Here is a 17,181-nt window from a genome sequence, read left to right on the forward strand (position 1 = left end):
AACAAGAACAGTCAATCATTCATAGTGATCTAAATGCCTATTTCATTTTAAATTTGACTTTAAAGGAAAACTTGATGGGTTAATCAAAATAATAGATTAAAAAAGTTAAAAGTTAATATGATCTGTAAATCAATCAAAATAGGTGGTTAGAAATTTCCATCTTTTAATTGAATCAAAATTTACAATCTAGAAATATTAAAAAAGGTAGTTTATCACACACTGTTTTTTGATCAAATTGGTACATTGTACAACCAAACTTTAATAGATTGATTTTCCTTTTTTTTTTTTTTGTACAAATATAGTATATTACTTCTTCTTCTTCTACTTTATTCTTCAGTTAAACGATAACTAATATTTTTAATTTCAGTTTCTATCGAATAACGAATTGATAAGGGGATAGACATATTATTGATATCATCTTTTTCAAAGTAATGAAGTGATTTGATTGGGAATGCAAACAATTTCTTTTCATCCATGATGATTGGTTGGTTGAGGGAGATAGGCAGTTTGTTGGTGGAAAAGGAGTTGAGAGTTTTTGCCGATACTTTCTTTCCAAATTCAGTTGGACTAAACATGGACAAGACTTGTTTGAGTTGGTTGGCATTGATTGATGGGCAAACGGTTTTACGATACTTTTCATCGGCAAACTTTTCCTTGTCCTTGTTGGTGAGAACGGCGATGATTTCTTTGACAATGACAAAGGCAGAGTCGACGGGACCAACCCATACATCACCAATTTCATTGGCCCATTTGACGAGATAGTCAATCTTGGACTTGAGATGGAGCGCAAAGGATTCTGTACAAAAGGCTTGGCGAAGCATGATACCGTTAAAGATGGTGATACCAATCCAATGGAAGATTTGTGAAAAGAATTGTTGGGACAGTGAAAAGTGAATCCACTTTTGTTGGAACAAACTAATAATGGAAAAGAGGTGGCTTGTCACATGGTCAATTTGGAGTAGTGGTGCCGATTGGATATTGGAATTACTAGAGTGCAAAGAGATGGAGCTGACGCCAACACTCTTACGATTATAGTTTTCATTCAATATCGATCCTTCAATGAGTGGTTGAAGCTTGGATATGACAGTCTTGAAAGCCATACCATAGCTGCGACCGACCGATTGGTGGAGGAGGTCGATAAATTGAGCCGATGGATTGGCCGACGATTCAGATTCTAGAATGTTTTCAGTGTCTTCAATATCGGCAATCGAGGGGATGGAAGGCATAATAGTTGTCTTTCCTGTTGGTAACTTGGCTTGGAAGACATACAACAATAACGATGTACATGCCAACAAATAGGCAGTGAGATCGAGTTCGTCATGATGGTTACGTGTAAACTCGAGGATTGACTTTATGATACCCTTAAAGATGTAGGGTTCACTACGTTCAAAACACTTCCAGTATGAGATTTGGTGGTACCACAACTGACATGCCAACGTTGAGTGTTCGAGCTTGCATGACAACAAAAAGTTGGACAACATTTTTGTGGGTACTTCTTGGTTACCAGCATTACGTGCCAGCTTTTCCCAATCGCTTTCCTTATAGTTGATGATTTCTTCAAGACTTTGGAAGTTTCGTAGACGGAAATCGACTGCCTTGAACTTGTCATTGTACTGTTGATACTTTTGTTCAAATGCATCGCGTTCTCTGGTCATGCGCTCGACAACATCCATCATCTTGAGACGCTCGTTCTTCCACTCGTCCTTTTCGCTTTGTAATTGCTCCACATTTTGTTTGAGTGTTGTAATCTCTCCCGATTGAACCACTTTGGCGTCTTCGAGTACTTGTTGAATTTCGACAGACTTGCGACGTGACTTTTTCTCTTCAAATGCTTGATGACGAAGTTGTGCGTTTTCTTGTCTCAATTGTTCCAACTCGGATTCCATACCTGCCGATTGTTCTTGTACTGAACTCTTTTCATCGGCCAATTGTTCTCTTTCTCTTTCCAATGCAGCAAGTTTGGCAGATGTGGCCTGCTCGCTAACCTGTAAACTATCAAGAGTTGCTCTGAGTGATTCAATCTCTTGATTACTGTTGGTACGTAAATTCTCCATCTCGCTACTCTTGATGCTAGCAAGACGTTCCATATCACTTTGAGCCAACTCAACCTTTTGTTTGTTGATGAGTACCAACTCGCTCAAATCAGCATTACGCATCTTGGTTTCATTAAACGACTGTTCGACAAATGATTGTTGTTGACGAAGAATTGAATTTTCAGATTCCAATTTAATGGCAGTCTCTTTTTGTGTTTGCAATTGTTGTTTGATTTGATGGTATTTCTCTTTGGATTTCTTGATTTGTTCTTGGCCCAAATGGATAGAATCTTGGTTTTGTGTACCAGCATTCTTGAGTTGAAGGATTTCCTGTGACAGTTGTGAAACGTTGGTTTCTAGAGCCTGAATCTTTTCCTTTTTAGAACGAAGCTTGACATTTTTGAGACTTTCAAAACCAGATTTGACAAGTGTCAATTGTTCGGTCACTTGGTCAAATTGTACGTTTAGGATATCGTGCTTTTTGACAATATCATCACGTTCGTCTTCAAGACGATTGATCACTTGTTTCTTGTCTTCCAACTCTTTTTCCAAACGTGTTTGATTCTGTTGCATCTGAGTTGTAACCTCTTTAAGATAGACACTCTCTTGAGCAGATGATGAATTTTGTGTAGTGGCAACAAAGAATTCATTTTCAAATCGTTCCTTTAGACTTGTCAACTGTTTGATTTCCATTTCAAGACGAGCTTGGTTTTCACGTGCACTAACAAGGTCACGATCATATTGCTTGATGGTTGATTGTTGTTTCTCCATCTCTTGCTTTTGGTCACTAATCGTACGTTCATATTGAACAATACCCAAGTCAGACTTGCTCTTTTCGATTTGTGAAGACGATGACAATTCCAATATTTCCTTTGACTGACGTGCAATTTGGTTCTTTAGATCCGATGTCTCTAGATTCAACTTGGCAATATCATTTTCACGATTTGACAAGTCATTCTTGATACGGTTGCTCTCTAGTGTTGATTGTTCCAATGTTTGCTTGATTTGAGTAATCTTTTCCTTTTGATGTTGATTGGTCACTTCTAATTTCTCCTTTTCAAGTTTGGCACTTGTAATTTGTTGATTGAGCAATCCTTTTTCATCTTCCAATAATTGTCTGGCCATTTTAATCTTTTCATTGTCGGTACTTGCAACTCTACTATCTTGTTCAACATTTTCCAATTTTCCTTTAATCTTTTTGTACTTTTCAACGAGTTGAACATGTTCTTGTTCCTTTTGTGATAGTTTAAGACGTAGTTCATCTCCACCATTGACAAGTTGATTAATTTGTTGTTTCATTCCTTCTTCGGTTGATTTCCAAGATACTGTATCTGCTGCATGTTGTTGTTGATGACGTTCAACTGTAGCTTGTAAAGTAGAGACATTTTCTAGAGTAGAGTGTAACTCTTTTTCAGTTGATTCCTTGATAGCAACAACACGATCATATTCATCACCGGCAACACCTCTGGTACGTTCCATTTCATCACGTAATGATGCGTTTTCTCCTACCAATTCATCAAACGATCGTTGAATAGTATCACGCATATGTCCAACCGTTGCAGTCTCTTCTTCTAATCTCTCGACTTGTTTACGCAACGAAGCAACTTCGCCAGTTGCCACACCACAATCCATAGTCTTTTCTCCAAGTCGACTTTCCAAATCCTTGATGTGATCGGTTGTACTCGACTTTAATTCCTTCAAAGACTGTTCCAATTGTTGTTTGGTTGTACTTGTCTCTTCATATTGTTGTTTGACTGTTGCCAATTCCTCGGAAACCGATTTTATAGTCTCTGTAGAATCCAATTTCTCTCTTTCCAATTTCTTTAAACTACCAACATGCTCGGACAATGTCTGTCTTGTCTCTTCTAGTTCCTTTCGTAGTACAGTCAATTCATCAGACATTGATGTATTACTAGTCTCTAATGATTCACTCTTACTCTTGTATTCAGACAATTCTAGTAATACGTGATCGTGAGTTGATTGAATTTGTTCTAGTTGTTTTTCCATCTTTATCTTTGTCTCTTCAATATGTTGTTTGGCACGTTGTTCGGTAGTCAATCTCCATTGAATCTCTTCGAGCTTGGCTTGGAGTTGATTCTTTGCTTCTTGAACCGTCTTTAGTGATCTCGCTTCGATACGTAAATCCTTGTACTCTTTTCTTGCCATTTTACCTCTCCACTTGGCTTGAAGACGGACGATACCACGCAAACGACGACTAGTGTCACGACGATCGTTGCAGGCACGTATAATAGCCTGCAAGTAGGTAGCAGCTTGCATTGTCTTTTTCTCTTGCAACTCGTGACGCGACGACATTTTACGAAGTGCACTTTGCAGTACGACAGCGGCATGCTTTTGTCTTTGGTAATCGCGACGTTTGATATACCCTCTGTAGGCAGTCTGGATGACTTTGGCAGCATGGTTGCGTTGCAGATGTGCCAATTGGTTGCGAGCCAATTGTGATCGGATCTTGTTTTGGATTGTGACGGCGGCACGCAACAAGGCACGGTACTGCTTGGCACATATGTATTTACGCCAGGCTGTTTGGATGGTGGTGGCACTGCCGTTGAGCTTGTCCATACGCATATTCTCGAGAGCGGCAAGCTGACCAGCACGCAAAAACACCTTGGTAGTACCGAGCTTGTACTTGTCGTCTGACAACTCGATACCCTCTAAAAGTGCACGTACCTGTGCCTGCTTGACGGCATTCACGTCCTTGGGATCCTTGCTAGTCGACTGTGTTCCTCTAATCGCCTTGGCAACCTGTGCCGAAGCAGGATACAATATCTTGTAACGTGGGTAAAAGTCAACCAATGTGCGACGTGTTGGGAAACCTGCACAACAAATACGCACACTCTCCATGACACCACCGCAACGCAGTTGATGAATCACATCATGTTTGTTGAATGTATGTGGTGCCTTGTCGGGATTGGGTTTGACACAACGCACATAATGCGGGGATGTTGTGCCAATCGTCTTCATCAGCGTCGCCAACGAGGTGGAGAATTGCGAGCCGACCGAACTAAACTTCATCGAACTCGACGCAGCTGCGCTACTCGGCTTGTTTGGGTTGTTTTGTTGTGCACCACCACCACCACCAAGACGATCGTTGCTAGTCGACAATATAGTCTTTACAAATCCAGTTTGTGAACGTTGAAGCAACGAGATTTGCTCGGGAATGATGAAATCCTTGTTCTTGTCGAGGAATTGGTCAGTCTCGTAGGTGACACGTCCAGCATAATGGTTGATGGTGAATGCCGTGCCCGAGAAACGTGGTTTCTCAAACTTGGCATGACTGGTCAGCTTGGAATAGAGTTTGGTTGCAAATGTCGCGCCCGTCGACTTGGGGAACATACTCTCCTCGTCCAACAATGACAAAATACACATTGGACGTTTCTCGATGAGATCGAGTGTATCTTGATTGTCGTTAAAGTCAATGTACGACCAATCAATCTTTTCCTTTATGTATTCCTGCTGCTCCTCTTTAAACACGTGCTGATTAAACACCTGTTGCAGCTTTTCGTTGGCATAGTTGATACAAAACTGTTCGAATCCATTGACTGCAAACGACTCGAACCCATAAATATCGAGGATACCAATAAACGACTTGCTCTTTTGTTGTGCCGACATGGCTGCGTTGATCTTGACGACCAACCAGTCAAACATCAGACCGTACAACAACATTGACAACGAGTCTCTTGCATTCTCGGCACGCTCCTTGGTGTTGGCTGTTGTAAACACCTCTTTACCAGACACGACCTTTCTCGTTAAAAATGTCTTGGACAACTCTACAGCCGACGTGCCAAGTAGCGTGGCAATCTTTTCCAATGCGCCGCCACTAGCACCTTCGTCGATCGATGACCCGTCATTTGCCTCTTCCATAAACACGATATTACCCAACAACAACACCACCGATAAAATCTTGAATATATTCTCTTGATCTTGTGTGTTGATTCCTGCCACTCCCATTGCATGGCACGTACGTTGAAACATATCACTATCATCCACTCCATCAATTTCAAAACATTGACTTTGATTTAAATAATAATAATCTTGTGCATTCATTAAATATAATGATTCTCTTAATTCATCATTTGCTCCTGCTAATAACTTTAAAAATTAAAAATAAATATAGTTTAGTATATATTTTAATTAATTATATTATATATTTTGTATTTAATATTTACTTGATAAAATATATGATAATTTCTTTCATTATAAACTTGTCTAACTAATCTAGACTTTTCCAATAAATATGTTAAAATCTTTGCCCCTATAATTGATCCCAATTCATTAAAATGAATTTCTATAAATTTACCAAATCTTGAAGAATTATCCTAAAAAAAAAAAAGAGAAATTAAAATAAAGTAAATAAGTATCATATGTTATTTCCTTGTTTCTTTTCTTTTGGATATTCATACATTTCTTAAAGTTTTTGCATTACCAAAAGCTTCTAATAATGGTGTACTTTCCAATACACGTTCTTCAATTGATTTTTCAGATGATGTTGTCTTTTTTGATGATGGTGATTGTGGTGGATTACCACTACTACCATTGTTGTTGTTACTATTGATATTAAGATGTGGAATTGAAGACGACGACCCACTCAAAGATGGGGTCGATGACGCACTTGATCCTCCTTGTTGATGTGAAACCATGTTACCCATGGCTGCAAAATATTGTAATAAGAATTTTGTTGTTTCAGTTTTACCTAAAAAATAAACAAGTTGTTAGAATCTATCTATCTATCCATCTACCTTCTGTTCTTTTTCTATTTTGTTTTATTTTATTTACCTGCACCAGATTCACCAGAAACTAAAATAGATTGACTTGTACCATCATATCTCATATCTTTAAAGGCATCTTCAGCGACGGCGTAGACGTGTGGAGAGAGTGCACCCAATTGTTTACCATAGTATGCACTGATCATTTCACGGCCATACAGTGGCAGTGATTGGTAGGGATTGATAGCAATGAGAATCTTGCCAATGTATGTGTAGATTTGGTCGAGGTTGTAACGGTGATGGAGATTGTGAAGGATGGCAGCTTCGTGCAAATGAGAGAGACCGGCGAGATCGTCTATACCCTCGAGAATGTCTGGATTCTGGAGATAGATCTTGTTGTTGGGTACTGTGATCTCTTTCTCTCCTTCCTCTTCGATTTCAACGCGAACCACCACCTCTCCATTGTCGCTATTATACGACACTACGTCACCGGCGATCCACTCCAATGTAGCATCGGGTATCCATACCCCCATACCTTCATGGTATTCTATTAATGATAAAGGTGGAGTAGTAGCTCCTCCATTTGTTGTCGTACCCATAATACTCCTTCTTCTTCTTCTTGTTTAAAAGATATAAAAGATAATAAATTGTAAGAGTAGTAGTAGTAATATAAAATGATATGAATGATGATAATAATGAATGAAATGAATATATACTATGATTAAAAGATGAGATACAAAACGTAAATACAAAAAGTAATTTTGATGAATAATGATACAACAACAACAACAAGAAAGCGAACAAACACAACCACAACACACTCACTCACACACTACTTATGATTGTGATCACAACAATGAAATGAGTTATAAATATAAATGTATGTTGAGTGATAGAGTATAAGAATAAGAAATGCAAAGATATATATGATGAAAAATGAAATGATAAGAGGCTTCCCCAACCAGCCCCAAGCATCAGTCTGATTGCGGTTATGATGGGGGTGGTGACGTTTAATTAATTTAATTTAATTTTTTTTTTTGGGTTCCCAAGACAAGATGTTGCTTTTTCTTTCTCTCGATCTTATTTTGACAATCTAAAGTAATCTTCACTTCAACTCGGAACTATTTAGAGAACTCAATTTAACACCATATATTCTTACTAGTCAATAAGAGCATCTAAATCAACGCGAAAATTCACGATCTAACGCCCTTTGCCGTGCAGAGGTTTGGTGTTCTCTCGTTCGTAAAATGGATCTTGTCTATCGATTTTGCTATCTGCATCTTAGAATGCTCGCAACCCAAGAGGTTTGTTGGGACTATGGACTTATTTTAGCACTGCCTTCTCTACAGAAAGCTACCATGTAAATGATAAGCTTTGAAAGATGTAGCAATATGTATATTATCATATCTCTCTATGCTTATCATTTACTGGTATGTGTGCATCAATTAATCATCCGATTGATTGACATTTGTACAAGACGTTTGTTTGTATACACAATATCAAAAAAAAAAAATACAAATTATGATACAGTAATAATATAATGATATAATATAGTTTTATTTATTTATTTATTTAGAATATACTGTTGATGGAGGATCATGACCACGATCAAGATGATTGTTGTGAATTGGAAAGAGTTCAAAATAAAAGAGGTACCACAACTTGGGAGTGTCTCTGGATTGGTTGTGTCAGTCGTGGCAGTAGCAGTGGTAGTATTTGGTGTGTCAGATGATAAACTACTACTACTACTACTATTACTAGAGTCAAGTACACTTGATGGAATAGACTCTATCACTACAAATGATCCATTTTGACCTTGTACAATGGAATTTGGTAATTTGTATTGTGTCTTGACCTTTTGACCTGGTTTGATGGCTCGGGTGTACTGCCAAATGTTTTGTGGTTGGTCTGGTGATGGCTTGAATTCACCACCTTTATACAATGTTGCATTTCCCTGTGATCCATGGAAATAGAGTGCAACGTAGGAATTGGTCTTTCCATTATTGACAATATCACAATTGTAGGTATTGAATTTATCAGTGGTACCACTACAAATGGCAATGACAGTGGTACTAATGTTGAAGTGGTAGATTTTGGTTGGACAAGCTGCTGGATCGATTAGATAACACGTGTAATTGCATGTGGTTGGCTGTGAACAATAAACCGTTCTAACATCTCCACAGACAAGTAGTAGTGAGAGTCTGTAAGTATTGTTGTCACAACCACCTCCGTTGGACTGTGGATTGTACGACTTTATCATTGTACCAAGTGATCCTCCTTGAGTATTGTTCAAATCTTGGAATACGGCGGTACCAATCAGCGATGTAATGTCAGTAGAAGGGAGGGAATCGCCCCATCTCTTGCAACTCATCACTCCATTAGAATGGTCTGCTACTGAACAATCCGGGTTTGTACTACACACTGAAAAAGACAATCTCCAATATTTATCATCACCAACTGATACGGAAAAATATTGTGTTCTAAAGATTAACCCAAAAAATATTAATACACCATTAATTCCCCTTTTTAAGATCTTAATTATTATTATTATTACATACTTCAAAGATGTCAAATTGTAATAAAATCCAGTTGATGTGTCATTATAGACACATGGAGATTTATCGGTTGCAGGTTGTTGTTGTTGAGCTTGACCAACTCCACTCCAACAAGACAATTATAATAATATTAATAATGTGAGTGATAAATACAAATTAATGATCTTCATTTTCCAAAAGATAATAAGATAAGTAGGAGATGAGGATGAAATATAAAATAAAAATGTTGATTTGAGTTGACAGTCTATATATATATATATATATATATACACGTATATACAACCATAATTAATTAATTAAAAGGGGAAACAAATTTCAAAAAAAATGTCTTGTTGGCTTGAAATTTGGAACCGTCACTTCAAACCCTACCGACCAACCGACCGACCGACCGATCTATCATACCTTTATTCCATTTCTTTTAAGAAATTAAGAGATGGTTATATGAATGTTGGGTTTTATAAAGTTGGGTTTGAAGAAGTTCGTTCTTGTTTTATCTCTTCCTTTTCTTTCTTTTCTTTTATCACAAAGAGAGAAAGAGAGAGAGAGAGAGTAGCTCTCAACTATATTCATATCATTCTTGTTGTTGTTGTTGGTATATCTATTATCTACATATGACTCCTCATCATGTGATTTTTTTTTGAGAAGAAGAGGGACAAAAAAATAAAAAAAAATAAAAAAAAAATAAAAGGTTTGAGCGGCTAATGGACCATTATTAGAAATCAATAACTTTGATAATAAATCAATGTTGTTTTATAAATAGAAAGATAGATAGATAGATCATTATATATAGTATACTACGAACGAACGAGTATTGCGACATTCACAATCATCATATAACATCATATATCAAACAAAAGTCGATTGAAAGATCATATCATACAAACAAACAAACAAACATACATATATTAAAAGAAGATGACATCCGATTTAGATAGACAAATCGAACAATTAAAACGTTGCGAGATCATTAAAGAGTCTGAAGTCAGAGCTCTTTGTGCTAAAGCAAGAGAAATCTTATTAGAGGAAGGAAATGTTCAAAGAGTAGATTCACCTGTCACTGTAGGTTAAAGAGAAAGAGAAAAGAGAAAGAGAAACCAGAGTCAACTATGTATTGGATAGATTACTTATACAATCATCATTTACTCTCTCTCTCTCTCTCTCAAATACACATATATGTGTATGATATTATGTAATCTAGATTTGTGGTGATATTCATGGTCAATTTTATGACTTGAAAGAGTTGTTCAAGGTTGGAGGTGATTGTCCACAAACCAACTACCTATTCATGGGTGATTTTGTAGATAGAGGATTTTATAGTGTAGAAACATTCTTGTTATTGTTGGCATTAAAAGTAAGTATATACATATATTGTCATATGAAGAAGAGATTAGATAGATAAATAGATATTAATACTTTCTCTCTCTCTCTTTCTCTCTTTTTTTTAGGTAAGATACCCAGATAGAATTACATTGATTAGAGGAAATCATGAGAGTAGACAGATTACACAAGTATACGGATTCTACGAAGAATGTGTTAGAAAATATGGTTCAGTGACAGTGTGGAAATACTGTACAGAGATATTTGACTATCTATCTCTATCGGCTCTAGTCGACGGTAAAATATTCTGTGTACATGGTGGTCTCTCTCCAAATATTAATACATTGGATCAAGTATGTCAAACATAGAAAGATAATTGATTGACAACTCTATTATTAATTTACACTTTCACATTTTTAGATTAGAGCCATTGATAGAAAACAAGAAGTACCACATGAAGGACCAATGTGCGATTTGATGTGGTCAGATCCAGATGATTTGCCAGGTTGGAACAACAGTCCTCGTGGAGCTGGCTATTTGTTTGGAGAGGATATTGTGCAAAAGTTCAACCACGACAATAACCTCGAGTTTATATGTCGTGCACATCAACTGGTGATGGAGGGTTACAAGTATATGTTTAACGAGACTCTTGTCACGGTGTGGTCTGCACCCAACTATTGTTACCGTTGCGGCAACGTCGCTGCTATTCTTCAACTCGATGAAAACCTTAAAAAGGACTTTGTCATCTTTGACGCTGCTCCTCAAGAAAGTAGAGGTGTTCCAGCTAAAAAACCTGCTCCAGAATATTTCCTCTAACTCTTCATCATCTCATCAACCAATCAACAACAACAACAACTATCATTTTTCTCTTTTCCACTAATATATATATATATCGTCAAGTCAACACTGCAATGCAATCAATCAAATTATAATTAATTAACAAAATATCACAATTTAGTTTGGATTTTAAATAACTACAAACCTACAATACAATCAAATAATAATAATAATAATAATATAATAATAATAATGACAAACAATGATTTTTTTTTTTTAGCGATTCAATAACAAACACCTCTTAACAAAACAAACACTGTAATATTTACAACAACTCAACCAATTAAAAGCAACAACAAACAATAACCAACAATAAAAACTACAACACATAAAAACCAAACCAAAAACAACAAAATAAATAAATGAAATCAAAAAACTGTCAAATCACAAACCAAACCAATCAATCAATCAATTAATTAATCCAGAATTTAATTAAATTCTTATTGTAAATTACAAATCTAATTTTAAACTAACTTCACCATCCAATCTAATCAATTCAAAGAGACACACCCCCACACACATGGTTTGATGGAAAAAAATCAAAAAGTATGGATCACAAAAAAAAAAACAAAAATTATAAACATTAATATTTATTATTTGATATCAACTTATCTACAATTAATAATGATACTTTATAAAATAATAATATATTTATTTATTATTTCAATTATTATTTTAAATTCAAATGCAAGTTTATGTTTAAATTTAAATAATGTAGAAGTTGATTTTTTAGTATTGGGAGCTGGAACGGCTGGATCAATCATGGCATCTAAACTGTCAGATGATAAGAAAACATCTGTACTATTAGTTGAACGTGGTGAATGGGATACAGATCCATTCATATATAATACATCTGATTGGTATTATCATTGGGGTATGAATCCAACCCCATTATATATTCATAAATATTTTGGTGAATCAGAACCAAGATTAAATGGTAAAAAACCAATCAATTTATTATCAAATATGGTTGGTGGTTGTTCAAGTAAGATAAATGAAATGAAAAAAAAAAGAAAAAAGAAATATTAATTATTGTTCTTTTATTTTTAAAGGTATGAATGGAATGGTATCAAATTCAGGTAGTTTTATATTTGATTATGAAAAATGGGGAGAGATTACAGGAGCAAAAGAAAATTGGTCTGGTGAAATTGCAAAAGGATTGTTTAAGGAATTTCTGGATGATTTCCCTATTTATTTTGAAAATAGGAATAGAACATGGTTAAATGAAATTGGACAGGCTATTGAAAGGTCGTTGGGGTATCAATGGAATAGAGATGGATATATTCATTTGGATCCTAGTGGATACTCGACTAAACAATTTTGGATGACACCTATGCAAAGAAGGATATCACCATACAGTCAGCTATTAAAAGACAGCAAGGCACTGGAAACAAGATGTAATTTAAATATACTTGTTAATCATCGTGCTGTTAAAATGGAGTATGCTTCTAATTGGAAGAGACAGGTTGTAGTGACAGGTGTATGGATCCAAAACACACAAACCAAAAAGAGGTGGTTCATCAAAGTTAGAAAAGAGGTAATTGTGTCAATGGGAGCTGTCGAGACACCTAAATTCCTCCAACTCAATGGTATAGGTGATAAAGGGAGATTAGAGTCACTTGGCATACCAGTCGTAGTAGATTCACCGGGTGTTGGTAGAAACCTTCAAGATCACACTGAAGTATTTTATCTTGGTAGAAGTGTAGCGCGGTCACTTGTCAATATAACCTATACTATTAGGAACTCAGTGATTGATGGATACACTATTTTCGGTCCAAGAAATGCAAGTACCCAAGGTCACAAATATCTAGTCAATATTGATATTATTCAAAGAGTTGGATACGTACCGACATTTGCATGCAACATTGAATCGAATAGACCAGAATCAAGAGGATACGTTGAAATCAATTCAAAGGATCCATTAGCAGACCCAGTTATATTCACAAATTACTATAGTGATCCACGTGACTTGGAGTATGTTATACTTGGTCTACAAGAGTGTGTACAAGTTCAAGAGGAATTAACCAAGATGGGGGTACTTGACCCTTCCACTCCAATCCCTCTAGGACCCCAATCAACTAGATCCGACTATACCAACTATATCATAGCAACGTCAATGACCGATTACCATCTATCCAGTACCGTTAGAATGGGACATTCCAAAGACCCATCCTCACCACTCGACGGTAACCTCCAAGTCAAAGGATTAAAGAATGTTCGTGTAGTAGACGCATCTGTATTTCCATTTATACCAGGTGCTAATCTAGCTACCCCTCTATCACTACTTTCATATCAAGCTGCCAAATTAATCAAAAAATCAACAACCTCAAACTAATTTAATGAAATCATTTTCCACAAACTGAAACCTCTCCTGACATCACAAAATAAAATAATACAATCTTCACAATCCTTCAATTATTCATTAAGTTTAACTTTCACATTCACAATCAAATATATATATATATAATATAATATACATATTTATTGTATCTTCTTCTTCTTCTTCTTCTTCTTCATCTTTGTAGAGAATGAATTTTCAATTAATGAATGTTCAAAATGAACACAGGGAACCTGTTTATGATGAAGATTATAGATTTCCATATAGATTACCTCAAAGAGTTGTTAGAAATCAGTATAATAGAATGCCATGGTCAATGGATTTACATAGTACCTATAGATGGATTACAAGTATGGTTGTGTTACAAGAGAATGATGATAATGAACGTTGTAGTTGTGGACATGCTAAAAGTTGTGGTTATGGTCATAATCGGAATGGTCATAATCAAAATGGTCATCAGAATGGTTCGACCCATGCATCTCACCATGAGATTGGTACATGTTGGACATTACCAAAGAAACTTGGTGGTATTGATCATCATGCAGCAGGACCAAGAATATCATTCAGAGGTGAAAAAGTGTTGGTTGCAACACTTGTCTATCTCTACTTTCATCCAGGTGAACCTATCCTTGCCAAACATAGTGTACAACATATCTGTGGTTCCAAAGATTGTATTAGACCAGGTCACTTAATTGAAAAATTGACAAAGAAACAAAAGATTAAACTCAAACACCAACAAGATGATGAAAAAGATGAAGATGATGAAGAAGATGAATCACAATCTGAATAAAGAAAGTAGAGACCATCCATCAATCAAAATTGATTAAAAGAATGAATAATAAAAATAATAATAATAAGTTGATTAATTAAATTTAATTATTTAATTACAACTATTCAATATTCATTTAAAAATAGATAGATAGATAGATAGAATAATATATTTCTAATAAAAAATAATTTTATAAATAATATGAATTAATTAGTACATTAAAGGACAATACAGCGATTTTATATTTCATTTAATTATTTTTCACACAAAAAGAGATAATTAATAATCATTATGAATAATAATAATAATAAATAATGTGTGTCATATTGTCGGATCTTGGATCTGATTGATAGCATTATCTTTATCATTATCTCTCACTATCTATCTAACTATCTAACTAACGATCGTGTTAACATTCGCAACACGCACTACACATACCCACCCCACCACTTCACTTGAACCAATGCATTGATTGGTTGTTACCACTCCCACCACACACCATCATCATAATGCACTGCACCACTATCACAACATCAGCAAAGGCGTTAGCATGATGGTACAACCAACCATACATTCATATGATCATCAAACAAGTCAATATTTGTACATATAATATAAATATATAATTATAATTATCACCCAACAACTATCATCATTTATCTTTATCTTTTATATATATATTTATAGATTAGATAGTTTTAGTTTTATATATACTATTATACATATACTATTTTTTAAATGAAATCTTTTTTAATATATAAATATATATTAATTATTTCTATTTCCTTTACTCTTTGTATTTATGGTGATTCAAATATAAATGAATATCAAGAAAAGAAATCAAAACCATCTTCATCATGTATTGGACAAGAATTGGTAGTTGATTATTTGGTATTGGGAGCTGGTACGGCTGGATCAATTATGGCATCTAAACTGTCAGAAGATTCAGATACTACCGTACTATTAGTTGAACGTGGAGAATGGGATACAGATCCAAACATATACAATACATCTCAATGGTTGACATGGTTTCGTAATCCCAATCCTCGATTCAGTCACAACTATTATGGTGACGCGGAACCACAACTCGGTGGTCGAAAGATGAAGAATCCATTGGCAACATTTGTCGGTGGATGTTCTGGTCACAATGCAATGGTTGCCAACTCGGGTAGTGCACGATTCGACTTTGACCTATGGGCCCATTTTACGGGTTCAGAGAATAATTGGTCGGGTGATATTGCCAGAGAGAATTTGATAGAGTTGAACAAGATTATGCAGTTTCAAGGGATGGATAGAAATAGAACATGGATGCCCGAGTTGGCCAAAGCAATCGAGTCGTTGGGATACAAACCAAATGATGGACGGTTCATGGAATTGGATGCAACTGGATACTCTACAAGACAATTTTGGTATACTCGCGGTGACATGAAACGAACAACAACGTATAGTCGTATGTTAAAAGACAATGGTGCATTACAAAACAGAGATAATCTAGATATCATTGTCAATCATCGTGCCGTTGAATTAGAATATGAACCAATTGGTCGTGATAATGGTCATTTTCCGGGACATGACCGACGATTTGGAGAAGAAGAACAGTCTACGACATCAACAACACCAACAACAAAAGATCCAATGTTTAGAGTTGCAGGAGTATGGATTCAAAACACAGAGACAATGAGGAAAACATTCATCAGGGTACAAAGAGAGTTGATTGTGTCGATGGGAGCTATCGAGTCACCTAAATTCCTCCAACTCAATGGGATTGGAGACAAACGTCATTTGACGTCACTCGGTATAGAGACTGTCGTCAATTCACCATGGGTCGGAAAACATCTGCAAGACCATGTGTTTTTAAAGGTGCGAGGTAAGCGTCTTGCCAGCCATCTCCAAGACACTGTCATCCCACTGCGCAACCCTATATTTGACGGATACCAAGTATTTGGACCGCGTAATGCTAGTGTCATTGGCAACAAGTATTCCGTGGCCATTGACGTGGCGCGAGATGACAAGGGGTTCGCCATACTCGACTTTACACTCGAAAGCAATCGTCCACTCTCCCGAGGATTTGTCAAGATTACTTCACGCGATCCATATGCCAATCCACAGATACTGACCAATTTCTTCAGTAATCCTATCGACATGGAATACATGATTGACGGTATACGCGAGTGTCTATTGATTCAAGAGGAAATGGCCAAGATGGGCTTACTCGACCCCTCCTCTACATCGGATCTCCCACTCAACGCCACTCGACAACAGTACATTGACTTTGTCACCCAAAAAGGTGTCAGTGATTCCCATCTCACTGGGTCCATTAGAATGGGTCCCGACAAGGACACTGCCTCTCCCTTGGACGGTGATCTCCGTGTCAAAGGACTAAAGAATGTTCGTGTTGTCGATGCATCTGTTTTCCCCTCTATACCAGGTTCACCAAATACAAGTGTACCAGTATCACTCATTGCTTTACAAGCTTTTAAAATTATTAAAAATCAAAATAAATAAATAAATAAATAATTAATATTTTTAAAAAAAAAAATAATCCTTTTTTTGAAATTCACTCAATACTTTTATTTTCAAAATTATAATATAAAGTCATTATTCACAAAAC

The 17,181-nt window shown here is 36.0% G+C and overlaps 5 protein-coding genes across 5 annotated transcripts; 4 read left to right on the plus strand and 1 right to left on the minus strand.

Moving 5' to 3' along the window:
- Positions 1-326: 326 nt before the first annotated feature.
- On the minus strand, positions 327-9,479 carry myoJ (myosin-5b; the record flags this gene model as incomplete). Its single annotated transcript, XM_004362031.1, has 7 exons — positions 327-6,140; positions 6,218-6,367; positions 6,452-6,741; positions 6,825-7,372; positions 8,338-9,287; positions 9,309-9,414; positions 9,463-9,479. The coding sequence occupies 7 exons, from the start codon at positions 9,477-9,479 to the stop codon at positions 327-329; spliced, it is 7,875 nt and encodes a 2,624-aa protein (XP_004362088.1).
- Positions 9,480-9,633: 154 nt separating this feature from the next.
- Positions 9,634-11,442, plus strand: ppp4C (protein phosphatase 4 catalytic subunit; the record flags this gene model as incomplete). The annotated part of the gene is made up of 5 exons (XM_004362032.1): positions 9,634-9,756; positions 10,222-10,368; positions 10,508-10,660; positions 10,755-10,979; positions 11,047-11,442. The coding sequence occupies 5 exons, from the start codon at positions 9,634-9,636 to the stop codon at positions 11,440-11,442; spliced, it is 1,044 nt and encodes a 347-aa protein (XP_004362089.1).
- Positions 11,443-12,225: 783 nt separating this feature from the next.
- DFA_06387 (uncharacterized protein) lies at positions 12,226-13,798 on the plus strand (the record flags this gene model as incomplete). Its single annotated transcript, XM_004362033.1, has 2 exons — positions 12,226-12,448; positions 12,516-13,798. The coding sequence occupies 2 exons, from the start codon at positions 12,226-12,228 to the stop codon at positions 13,796-13,798; spliced, it is 1,506 nt and encodes a 501-aa protein (XP_004362090.1).
- A 193-nt stretch (positions 13,799-13,991) lies between these two features.
- On the plus strand, positions 13,992-14,591 carry DFA_06388 (uncharacterized protein; the record flags this gene model as incomplete). Its single annotated transcript, XM_004362034.1, has 1 exon — positions 13,992-14,591. One exon carries the CDS (start codon positions 13,992-13,994, stop codon positions 14,589-14,591), a length of 600 nt encoding a protein of 199 aa, XP_004362091.1.
- Positions 14,592-15,308: 717 nt separating this feature from the next.
- On the plus strand, positions 15,309-17,075 carry DFA_06389 (putative choline oxidase; the record flags this gene model as incomplete). Its single annotated transcript, XM_004362035.1, has 1 exon — positions 15,309-17,075. One exon carries the CDS (start codon positions 15,309-15,311, stop codon positions 17,073-17,075), a length of 1,767 nt encoding a protein of 588 aa, XP_004362092.1.
- Positions 17,076-17,181: the final 106 nt, after the last annotated feature.

This window comes from Cavenderia fasciculata (assembly GCF_000203815.1).
Source record: "Cavenderia fasciculata unplaced genomic scaffold Scf_Dfasci-G-p-12c09.r1-3, whole genome shotgun sequence".
NCBI lineage: Eukaryota > Evosea > Eumycetozoa > Acytosteliales > Cavenderiaceae > Cavenderia > Cavenderia fasciculata.